We start from the raw sequence: 12,442 nt of genomic DNA, 5'->3' as shown, positions 1-12,442 counted from the left end.
ACAAACTAATGTACTATGTACAAACAAGATACAGATAGATAAATTAGAGTTGATATCAGAAGGAGGAAACTAAGTGTGATGACTGAGAAAGGCAGATAAGTACTTTCTTTGATACTTAAAGGAAGCCATAAGGTAGAAATCAGAAGGGGGATCAAATTCTAGGGATGGGGCAATAATATAGAGAATTTTAAAATGCCCAGAGTTTGAAGATGGAGTGTCCTGTGCAATAAACAACAAAAAGGCCGGTATCACTAGATTGTAGATTACATGAAAAGAGTGGGTGAATAAGATATAAGAACATTGGAAAGTAGAAATGATCCAGATTATGAAGGGCTTTAAAATCTAAACACAGAATTTTATATTTGATCTTAGAGATGATGACAATTCACTAGAGTCGAGTAAAGGAAGTTGACATTGTCAGACCTGTACTTAAGGACATGGAATAGAGAGGGGAGAAATTAGAATCAGAGAAAACTAATGGGAAGGCTGTTGAAGTAATAAAAGCTTGAGAATAGGAAGGTATGCATCAGGATGGTGGCAATATCTGAGGAAAGGGACATATATGAGAGATGTTAAGAAGATAATGAGATTGAGATTGATTAGGGAAGTAAAGAAGGATTATCTTGCAATAGAGAGTGTTTGGTTGAGAGTATGCAACATAAATTTATAGTAGACTCAGCAGTTTTGTGATTTTTCTATCAGCAGTTTGGGAATAAGATGTAAGACAATAATTCAGGACTGGGATTTAGCAGGATATTTTACACAGGTTATAAGTGGTAGATCCTGGACTCAAAACCCAAGTAGTCTCACTCATAATTCAAAATCATTTATACTGTAATTAACCAGGTATCTATAATGGAAAGGCTGCTTTGTCTATCGGCAAGTTTTCAAATTAAAATCAAAGTTCAAGTGAATCTGTCTCTCAGACGTTTGCAAATCACTGCTCATGACCTCCTATCTGGATTCCCAAATTCCATAGCCACCACCATTCTAAAGTTCATAACTGATAGATCCCTTCTTTCATTTTCCCCTCGCTGAGATGGTAGACCATTTGATATAGAATATATGTATTCAGTCATGCAAAACATATTACCATATTAGTTGTGTTATGAAAGAAGATAAAAATCCAAAAGGAGAGTAAACACACACACACACACACGGAAAAAAGTGTGCTTCAATCTGCATTCAGACCCTATCAGTTCTTTCTCTAGAAGCGAATAGCATTTTTCATCTTGAGTCTTTTGGAATTGTGTATGAACTATTCTTTAAGCATGATTTTGATTGTATCATTTCAGATTACAGAAGATTATAAATAAAGAGTCGAATTGACAATAAGAAATACTTGAGTTCAAATCCTGCCCCTCACAGATGCTGACTTTAACCTCTCAATGCATCAGACAACTCTCTAAAACTATAAATTGCAGAGAAAGTGCCAGACTGCTTTGGTAGTAAGAGTTCATTCATGAGAGAATCTCTCTATTAATGAAATTACAGTTCAGTTTTTTAAAAGAAGACTTTTAATCGTCTTGTTTTCTTATGTATCTAATGAAGTAGTATACAGTAGCGTCTAGTATTGTCAAAGAGTGAAGTATTTTACATACATGGGTTTTTGAGATAACTGATTCTCAACCACAGGTTTAAAAAAAAACAAAAGAAAACATTAAACACCCCTACTATGAGCAAAATGTTTTTTTCTCCCATGGGAAGAAGCAATCCTTGCTCTTAAGGAGCAAAGGGGAGATAACAACGTCTTCATAGATAAATGTTTTACTTAAGTTGGAATGCCACATGCAACAGTTAAATGTTGATCATTTAATGAGAAAGGGGGCAGTAAAAGGTAGTGTGTAAAGGAAGTAGAATGGCAAAGCCTTTGTATCTGAGGGGCCATTTGAACTTGAATGAAGATAAAAAGGTTAAAGAATGGAGGCAAGAAAAAAAGCACATTTGTGACATGGTGAAAACTTATGTGAAGGAATAATGGTGGGAGATCAAGTCCCAGTTTCAGGAAACTTCTGTAGCTGTGCAGTTTTATCAGAATGTAGAGTATGAAGTAGGGTAATGTGAAATAAGTCTAGAGAGAGAGAAATGTTGTCTACACATGTGGACTAGGTTAGATACCAGTCTGAGGAATTTCTTTAGACAATAGGAAAATCCCTGATGACTTCTGATTTAGGGGTGTGGACTAATCCCAATCTATGCCTTAGAAATTTTATTTTGACAGATAAAAGCTAGATGGGAAAGGGGAAAGACCACTTACTTAGTAAATTAGGTAACAGCAGTACAGGCTAAAAGTAATGGGAGCTTAGCCTCATAAATAACAGGAACAGAGGTAGACTTTAATTAAAAGCAACTACTCATTGTTGGAAAAGGAGATGGAACAATAAAGGATATTTTTGAGGTTATAAGCATACATGACTGAAAAGATAGGGCTTCAGAAAAGTCTTGACAAAGGTTGGGTTTGGGGACAGGGGAGAAGGATAAAGTATTCTATTCTGAACATGTTGAATGTAGGACATGCATGTGGAGTTGTCATGTAAACTTAAATTTCCTCATTTGTAAAAAGGAAATAATACCTATCTCTTAGAGAATCAATCTGAAAAAAAAATACAAGAATTGTTATGAATTAGTGGTGGCCCAGGGAGATTAGAAAATGTGAATTTGTATCCCAAAAAGAAAAGAAAATATGACTGTGTAGTGAAGCTTGTTGGCAGGATTTTATGACTTTATCTTTAGCAGCAGGGAATAGAAATGTTGACTAGGAGAGTGAGAATCTAGCAAGACTTGAATATCGATGTAAGAATTTTAGGATAGTATTTTTTTTTTTATTTCAAATCTTTTAATGCTTAGGATATTGATTTTTATCACACATTTTGAATGCTGAGTATTGTAGCCTAATGAACAGTGTTCAAGCCCTATTAACACAGTGGTTGTGTGACCCTAGGCAATTAACTGAAGTACTGTAGGTAACTTTCTAAAGACTCCACAAAGAGAAGTTTCTGGCCTTCACTGTAGCTTCTTTTGAGGAAATTTCCTCATCCAAGGATTCCCTATATCAATGATATCATAAGTGAAATATTAATTCTTAAACTTCAAATGCTAATATTCTTCTAAATTCAATATTTGTTACCAAATTTATTTGATATTTGTCTATTAATTATCACTTTTGCTACTAGGCATTCCTTCTGTGTCTGCCTTATCAATTCACTATCAACACTCTTCATCAGTTCTTTCAAAACTTCTTCAAATCTCCTGTGCAACCGCTCCTCATCCTCTTAGTTGAAAAAAGCCCTATAATAAATGCCTCTACTTTTCTTTCCTCTCACCTTCTTCTTAACCTCTAACAATCTGGCTAACAAATTTAACCATTTCATTGAAATGGCTTTTTCCAATATTAGCAATGTAATTAGGCCAAATTTAATAGTCTTTTCTCAATCCTAATTATTCTTGACGACTCTGCAGCTTTTGACACTGTTGATCATTCTTTCTCGGTTTCTCTTCCCTCTAGGTTTTCAAGATACTTTTATCTCCTGGCCTTTCCTCCTACCTATCTGACCCCTTCTTCTCTATCTCCTTTGCTGGATCTTCATCCAGATCATGTGCTCAAAATTATAGGTGTCTTTCAGGAGGTGTCTGTCCTGGGTTCTCTTCTCTTTTCTCTGGATCCAACTTCATTTGATAATCTCTCATTGGTCCAGCTTTTCTACTGAGCTTTTCTTGGATCTCCGATAATCTCTCAGACATCTCACATTGGATATCCCTTTAGTAAACCTATTAAACTAAATATATCCAACACAGAATTCGTCTTTTCTCCCCAAACTCTCTACCTCTCTTAACTTCCTCATTTCTGAAGAGAGCAATACCATTCTCCCAGTCTCCCAGGCTCACAATGTAAAAGTTATCCTGGATTCCTCACAATCTCTCACCATCACTTGCCATGTCTAATCTGTGGCCAAGGCCTGTCATTTCACCTTTGTAGTAACCTCTCAAATATGCACTGCTTTCTCTTCTGACATCACCACTACTCCAGTGCCAGGCCCTTTATTTCACAACTAGATTATTGCAGTAGCCTGCTGATGGGTCTGCCTGTCTCAGGGATTTCCCCATGCCAGTTTATCCTGCCATTCATCCACCAAAGTGATTTTCCTAAAGTGAAGATATAACATGTCACTCTCCTATCCAGTAAATTCTGGTGGTTCCCTATTGCCTTCAGAATCAAATAAGTAATCTTCTAACATTCAAAGCACTAAATAATCTAGCCCCTCCTCCCTTTCTGGTTTTCATATGCCTGACTCCTTGCCACATACTCCTTGATTTAGTAACTACTAGTCTTCTGGATGTTCCAGGAAAAAGACAATCCATCTCCCATCTCTAAGTAAAAGGGACTTAACCTCCAGTCATCCTTCTTTTCCTATTTTTTTTTTAATCTTTTCTAGTAGAAATTTTTTGGTGCAGAAAACAGAAGCAAAATAAGAACAGTCTTGTCTTCTCTCTTTTATCCTCATCTCATCTCCAATAGAGTTAGCAGTACTATCTTATCTTTGATTATATTTTCCCCTGAATAGTCAACAACCCCTTTTTTGTTGTTGTTAACATTACTTGACAACTTGACATTCTTGACCCTATTCTATAGGACCCTATTATGCTTCTTAGTAATAAAAACTCTGTAGATAACTTACCCTTCTCAGTGAGAAGTTTTTTATTCTTTAAAAGATTACCCATTACCTCTGGCTTGGTTTCACTTGTAGAATTTTACTTGTTACTCAAGAAATTCTAGTAGTGGTTCCAAATTGACAAATTGACAAATTACCATAATAGATATTCTTAAAGGAATTGACAAAATGAACTCTCTTCCCTTCTTTGCAGAAGTGAAAAGCTGTGTATTTGGGAAATACTGAATATATTATCAAATGTGATTATTTTGCTAAACTACTTTTTCTTCCCTTTTTAAAAATTCTGTTACATGGAGTGATTCACTGAATAAGAAAGAAAAGAGAAATATAGCCAATGATATAAACAAGTTATGTTAATACAGCATATTTATAATAGCCTGCCTTGCCAGGTTTACATACAGGCATTACATCTTCTCTCTGTACCTTTGCACAGCTATCCCCTATACCTAGAGTGCAGTCCCTCCTTGCTCATTGCTCCCAAAAAAGTGCCCTTTTCCCCAGTTTTCTTCCATTTGTTTTATGTATATTGTTTACATTTATTTATGTAGGTCTCCCTTAATAGAATGTGAATTCCTGAAGGGCAGGAATCTTGTCTCTTCTCTGCCAGTATAGTACCTGGCACATAGAAGTTAGTTAATAAGCACTTATTAACTGATTGCCCCATCCCAAGTCTCAGAGATACTTCTTATGTTTTCTTCCTTGTGTTATGCTTTCTAGTTCACATTGCATTTTATCTATATTATGTATATTGTGACTAAACATCTGTGGTCATGGGTTTTGTAAAACCCATGTAAAAATTATTCACTTCTGGCTCTAAAAAAAATAAATTCTTATTAACCCTTGTTACATACATTCTGTTCCCCACTGTGACTTTGGTGTTTTAAGCTATAATCTAGAATTTGGACTACATTCTAATGGAATCTGATTCTAGACATTATCTTTTTAGTAAGATATTTATTTGTGAATTCTCTCTTTCTTTACTGAGGCCTTTTACTCTGGTGATTAGCAGTAGTTAAAACACTACTTGTACTCCTGAAGTTTTCAGTTTCTTGTCTAAAACTTTGTCATCTTGAGAATTATTTTTCAAATTCCTTTTGACAGTATGATCTATGCTTGTGTGTATCACTATAAGTGAAGTAAGTAGACATCTACACACACCACCCCCTAAATCTGTTTGAAAAGTTTTCTATCATAATCATAATTTTCTATCATAAATCTCAAGTTAGAAAACCTTCTGTGATAAGACCAGCAAATAGCTATCTATTCACTTAGAATCACAAACTCTTAGTAGTCATTTTTCTCTTCCACTGATCCTTGCTTACATAATGCTAATGGCAGTTACTTTCTCCTTACAAGATCCAGCTCTATTCTCTTGAGGAAGAGCCTCAAATCTATTACTAGTATCCAGGTGTTTATAGTCTTCCCCATAATTAGTGTCTCCTTCATCTACCCTTATGATATAGGGAAGAATTCCAACATTCACCTTTTTGGTTTTCACACTAATCCTTCCTGTTATGTTTTGTTTTTAAAAAAAAATACTTCATTCTAAATTCCTAGAGAGGTTAGCTGCTTAAACTATAGTTTGCAGTTTAAATAAAGATCCCATGTGGGGTCTTGTAACTGAATGTGGGGATCAAGAAATTATATTTTATCATCAGTAAATGTTTGGTTTGCATACTATTATATATCTGTATACCTGGAGACATAAAATTTTTTCAGACAAAAAGGGGTTACAAGTAGAAAAAGTTTAAGAAGCCTTGACTAAAAAAACGAACCATTCTTTGAGTCTCTTTACCCATTCTGCTAGGACCGTTCTTTGTGTCTCTTTACCCCTTATGCTAGAAGGAAGATTAATCTGCACTTGGAACAAAATAACAGTACATATTCTGCACATCTTGTTTGTGGCATAAAAATGAGCAGTAAAATTCTCACTGCTTTTCATATTTTTTGAAGTAATATAATGGCCTTATTTTTTCTTGGTTCTTACCAGAAAATTTCAGTTAAAATTTTGTTTCTGTCACTTCCTATCTGACTTGACCTGGTACAGTTATCTTTCTGGATCCTGGTTTTCTGTAAGATAATGATTCACTTCTGGCTCTAAATCTCATCCTTCATTTTATGAATGAGGCAACTAAGGCCCAAAGAGTTTGGGCTAAACTGGGACTAAAATAATTAGTCCAGTGTAAGAAATGAAAAAAAAATTTTTTTTTTCTTGCCTCATATGAGTTTACTTCTTTCTGTTAGATTCTATTAAAAAACAATGTGGATCCCTCATTGACTCTTCTAACTTTCTAAATACATTTACAAATATATATTAATGTATGTTAGGAACATCTTAATGTATATATGATCTTCATATAATAAAATGGATGTGTACTTGAATAGTTTTTGTATAGGATAAGTGTCTACATTAAAATTAAAGGACTTTTTTTTAAAAATTATAATAGATGATGATGTACCGGCAGATATGGTTGCAGAAGAATCAGGTCCTGGTGCACAAAATAGTCCATACCAACTTCGTAGAAAAACTCTTCTACCTAAAAGAACAGCTTGTCCTACAAAGAGCAATATGGAGGTAAGTGTTTTTTTTTTGTTTTTTTTGTTTTTTTTTGTATATTAGAATATGTGTAGGAGAGGAGTTTCTCTTAGAAAAAAAAATCTTTTCACATTATTTAGAAACAGAGGAATTTATTTGTTCTTAAAAACTACAATTTTCTAAAGTAGTGTTTTTGTTGTTGAAAGGGTGCTTCTACTTCCACCACCGAAAATTTTGGTCATAGAGCAAAACGTGCAAGAGTCTCTGGAAAATCACAAGACTTATCAGGTATTTTTTATAAGGATTGAAGAATAGAAAAGGGTACATCAACCAAATTCATTCTCAGTTATTTTATGTCAAAACTAAGAATCTGAAATTAGGGGAAAATACTTTTGGGGATTAGAATTGTAATTTTGCTAAATCTGACAATCTCTGCCACCTTATTATTTATATTGATAGTGTGCAAACTTATTTTTGCAGTGTATTTCCAACTTAAGAAAGCCATACCTAAAAGAATATAATCAAGCAATTCTTGTCAAATTCAAGAGAGGGTTTTAGAATTTGAAGAGTATTTTATGTATAGATAAAAAATTCTTTTGAATCAATTGTTTTCTGGTATTTTAAAAAAAATCTAATCATTAATATTGATGATTTACTTAGGATTCAGCTAAATTATTTAAATATATGTTAATATTTTTAATAGCAGCACCTGCCGAACAATATCTTCAGGAGAAATTGCCAGATGAAGTAGTTCTAAAGATTTTTTCATACTTATTGGAACAAGATCTCTGTAGAGCAGCTTGTGTGTGCAAACGCTTCAGTGAGCTTGCAAATGATCCAATTTTGTGGTGAGTGAAAAGCTATATTCGTTATTATATTGACAAATATTATTTGTTTGCATGTAATGCCAAATATAGTAGGAAAGATGAATTGTGAACTTACTGTTATATTTAAATAGCTGAGTAAAACTTGTGTTTTTAAAATACCTAGTTATCTCAAATGTCAATTGTCTGACAAAGCAATGTTTATTAAAAATTAATTAAAATATTTTCTTTATGATCTACTGACTAATAACTCATTCTTTTGGTGATTATGGGAGTTATTTCTCATTGTTTAGTTTAGAAATAAACTAATAGATTTCTCTTTTTCCCTGCTTTAAATAATAGTATCATAAAAAGTGTTATTGTGTTAGTATTAACAAGTCTATTTGTGTTTACTACTAAAAACTTTTATTGTGTAATTAGTAGGAAAAAATCTTGTCTAGAGTGTTAGAGCTATAATTTTTAAATTGCAATTAATAATGTCTTAAGATTTGTAAAATTAGTGATGAATTAAACTGAAGGGAGAGGTTATTTGCAGAATGTTTTTTATTTTAGAAAGTACTAGATTAAAAGATTAAAATTTACAATTAAAAAATTTCAGTTGTGAAAAAATAACATTTTAAGTTGCCATTTGATTTTTTTCACTAACTTTTATACTTTTTGCTATACTTTTTATACACTTTTGCTATGCTTTACCTTTTCCGAGTCTCATTTTCTGTTGATTATTTAAAGGGATTAATTTTGAGGTTTGAATTGTGCATATATGTTGTTTGAAATAGTTGTTGTATCTGATTTTATTTTCAATATTTTTCCTCTTTCAGGAAACGATTGTACATGGAGGTATTTGAGTATACACGTCCTATGATGCATCCTGAACCTGGGAAATTTTACCAGATTAATCCAGAAGAATATGAACATCCAAATCCTTGGAAAGAAAGCTTTCAGCAGTTGGTATGTATTCTTGTGTAATATAGAAAGTACTTGTCTCATTGCATATTTGTAAATAAAATTTCAACTAAAAAAAATTTCTCATTAACATTAAAAATTATTTAGGAGGTTCTTTTTGTCATCCAGCAGATATTTTGTCACTTTGATCATCAAGAATCTTAAGAAAACTACAAATATTATGGCATTTTGAATTTCTTTGAACTTTCTTTTCCTTCCCAGGAATTTAATGCTAGTTAGCATAAGGTAGTCTGTGGTTCCTTATAATTTTTCATCATTGCTTTCATATTAATGGTATGCCATTTGTTGCATAATTAACCTCTTTAAAAGGTACAGTTAATGTGTGAAAATGTATATTCAAAAATCAGTTAAGGCTGACTAATACAAATATACCACAATTCTAATTTTAAATTTAAAAAATATATACATTCAAGTACATTAATTTTTTTTTTAATCTTGCTTTTCTTTGCATTTAGTATAAAGGAGCACATGTAAAGCCAGGATTTGCTGAACATTTCTACAGTAACCCTGCAAGATACAAAGGGAGAGAAAATATGCTAGTATGTATAATACATATTTTTATATAATTTCTTCTAAAAGTAACCTTACAGTTTATTACTAATATTTTTATTTCAAATTTCTTTTAGTATTATGACACCATTGAAGATGCATTAGGTGGAGTACAGGAAGCTCATTTTGATGGACTTATCTTTGTTCATTCTGGTATATATACTGATGAATGGATATACATTGAATCTCCAATTACCATGATTGGTGCAGGTATTTTGAAATACATTTTTATCATAATTTTAATTCAAATTAATAAAAATTTCTAAAATAATGTGACACATTATGCACTTAAAGTAGCAACAATGTATTGTTGAACAAAAGTATTTTTTGAGAAGAAAACTCATTCTACTATAGGAGACAAAGGACCCTTCCTACATACTTAGGGAGAATGATTTAGAGAGAAGGTAATACTCTTACTTAGAAGAATATTGGAAAATATAAAGCTGCATTTCCTTTAAAGTGAGGTCATTACCTACATTTCTTATTGCTTTCATCCTTCCACCTGGAATTACCTACCTTATGCTAAAACATGAACATTTGCATATATTTTTTCTTTCCTAATGCATGTATTAAGAAGCATTGGTTATTCTTTAGTGTATTTTTAATAAATTTGAAATCTAATATCATATTTTGCCTGGAATGATGTTTTATTCTAATGCTGCAATATTTTTTGTTTCTAAAAAGAGTTACAAACGTTAGTATAACAGTCTCTTAAATTTCATGAATATACTCCCTCTGCTGGTTTTTCTGATAGTTAGTGCAAGGAAATTTTTTTTCAAATAAATGCAAATATCTTATGAAGTTCCTCTTCTTTTCTCTGCCCCTTTAAAGTTACATTCACATTCTTCTATCTTTATCTGTCTCACATTCCCCTCCCCCAAATTTGATAGTGATCATTCTCTACCAGTTATTAATTGTTTAATATGCTTTATTAGAATTCCATTATACGTAATCTCGTTATAACACTATAATGCCAAGAACTATGCCCCTTTAATATGAGATATAATAAAGCCTAATGTAATGTGGTACATGTTATGTACAATTTTCAACACTTATTAATCAAGGGCAGCAGAATTTTTTGGAAAAAACTTAGACTTGTGACGTGATTTCAGTTTTCAACTTGGCCATATGCTAGATATTTTATGGCCACAACAAGTCAATCTGTTTCCTCATATATAAAAGAGGAATTAATACTTATACTACCTCAGCCATAAGATAAGTTTCAAATAAAATATTTTATAAAAACTTGAAAAGCAGTACTATAAAGATGTATTATTACTTAGTTTTATAGTATAGTATCTGTCCTTTAGATTTAAACTTTGTTCCTTCACTAGACATTGTTTAATCTGTTCAGTAAAAAGGATGTGATGTTCTAAAAACGTGTCTCTTTACAGCACCTGGAAAAGTGGCAGACAAAGTCATAATCGAAAATACTAGAGATTCAACTTTTGTTTTTATGGAAGGTTCTGAAGATGCTTATGTTGGATATATGACCATCAGGGTAAGAGAGTTGAGATTAAAATGATGCACATTAAAATTTTTAAATCGGTGTTTGTTTATTTGAAAAAAAAAATTTTATATTTTTCAGTTCAACCCTGATGATAAATCTGCTCAGCACCACAATGCCCATCACTGCTTAGAAATTACAGTGAATTGTAGCCCAATAATAGATCACTGTATTATTCGAAGTACCTGTACAGGTTAGTATTACATATGTTGATGTTACTTGAGTATTATAATGTATATAGAAATATACATATACACACATATACACAAATATATCTGTGTATGTATGTATGCGTTCTTGCTCATATCTGAATAAAGAAACTTGTTTAAACTATGTTTTCTCAAACTAAAATAAAGAAATGTATCATGTATTCAATATAGATAAACTTGCCAGCTATGTGGATCATAACTCATTGATAAATTAGTAGATGGCCTTTGAGAGTAACTGTGACCAAAATATTCATCACACCACAACTAAGTTGGCCTCTCAGGATTTATGTGGGTTTTCTTTAAACAATATAGGTATGTAGGTCTTTGTCCCACCTTAACTAATGTAGTTTTACTGGATTATCTCTAGGATAAAAGACAAAATTCACTTTATTTAAAATTCCATGATAATGGCTTCAGTCTACCTGTCATTTTAACTCATCTTTACATGTTCTTCATTTCAATCAAACTGACCTGGCAGCTGTTTTCTGCAAGTGTGTATGTGTACACATTTACATATACACATTTTGATTTTTGTATATATACCTATAAATAGAATCCTATAACTTTAAAAAATGTTTGTTGAATTGAATTGAAACAAGCCTTCAAACTTGGTAGAGTCAGTTTGAGTTTATATTCTGCTGGTATTGGTTTTTAGAGCCCATGATTCAGTGTTGAGTCATTGTGGACTTTATGAGGATATGTATTACAAAGAGTAAAATTAAATAAGTTCTTAGCATAATACTTGTAAAATATGCATAGATTATTTCAGATTTTATTTTCCTTACAGTTGGCTCTGCAGTATGTGTTAGTGGACAGGGAGCGTGTCCCACTATCAAGCACTGCAACATCAGTGATTGTGAGAATGTTGGACTTTATATAACAGATCATGCACAGGTACTTTGTAATTCTAAAATTTTTTTCTTTGATGTTTGGAGAAGTTCTACTCTTGCTGACTTCTGATTGTTTGCTATAGGGGATATATGAAGATAATGAGATTTCCAATAATGCTTTAGCTGGGATTTGGGTTAAAAATCATGGAAACCCCATTATTAGACGGAATCACATTCATCATGGACGTGATGTTGGTGTGTTCACGTTTGACCATGGCATGGTAAGAACATTTCCTTCTTGGTAGAAAACATCTGATTCACGTCTTCAACTAGATAATTATTTACCAATAAATA

The 12,442-nt window shown here is 32.4% G+C and overlaps 1 protein-coding gene across 2 annotated transcripts in view; it reads left to right on the top strand.

The window, feature by feature from the left end:
• Window positions 1-12,442, top strand: part of FBXO11 (F-box protein 11) — a 116,681-nt gene that overhangs the window by 77,938 nt on the left and 26,301 nt on the right. The window contains exons 2-11 of one of the 2 annotated variants that reach the window (XM_031950448.1): window positions 7,118-7,245; window positions 7,413-7,494; window positions 7,910-8,054; window positions 8,849-8,978; window positions 9,449-9,532; window positions 9,620-9,752; window positions 10,937-11,043; window positions 11,131-11,242; window positions 12,046-12,152; window positions 12,232-12,369. In XM_031950448.1, the coding sequence (XP_031806308.1) occupies window positions 7,138-7,245; window positions 7,413-7,494; window positions 7,910-8,054; window positions 8,849-8,978; window positions 9,449-9,532; window positions 9,620-9,752; window positions 10,937-11,043; window positions 11,131-11,242; window positions 12,046-12,152; window positions 12,232-12,369 (1,146 nt within the window). In that variant the 5' untranslated portion in view covers window positions 7,118-7,137. The remainder of the gene's footprint in view (window positions 1-7,117; window positions 7,246-7,412; window positions 7,495-7,909; window positions 8,055-8,848; window positions 8,979-9,448; window positions 9,533-9,619; window positions 9,753-10,936; window positions 11,044-11,130; window positions 11,243-12,045; window positions 12,153-12,231; window positions 12,370-12,442) is intronic. The other variant, XM_031950449.1, reaches the window with a different exon arrangement.

This window comes from Sarcophilus harrisii, chromosome 2 (assembly GCF_902635505.1).
Source record: "Sarcophilus harrisii chromosome 2, mSarHar1.11, whole genome shotgun sequence".
Taxonomy (NCBI): domain Eukaryota; kingdom Metazoa; phylum Chordata; class Mammalia; order Dasyuromorphia; family Dasyuridae; genus Sarcophilus; species Sarcophilus harrisii.
The sequence above is the reverse complement of the archived record's forward strand: the minus strand, read 5'-3'. Positions and strand labels throughout refer to the sequence as shown.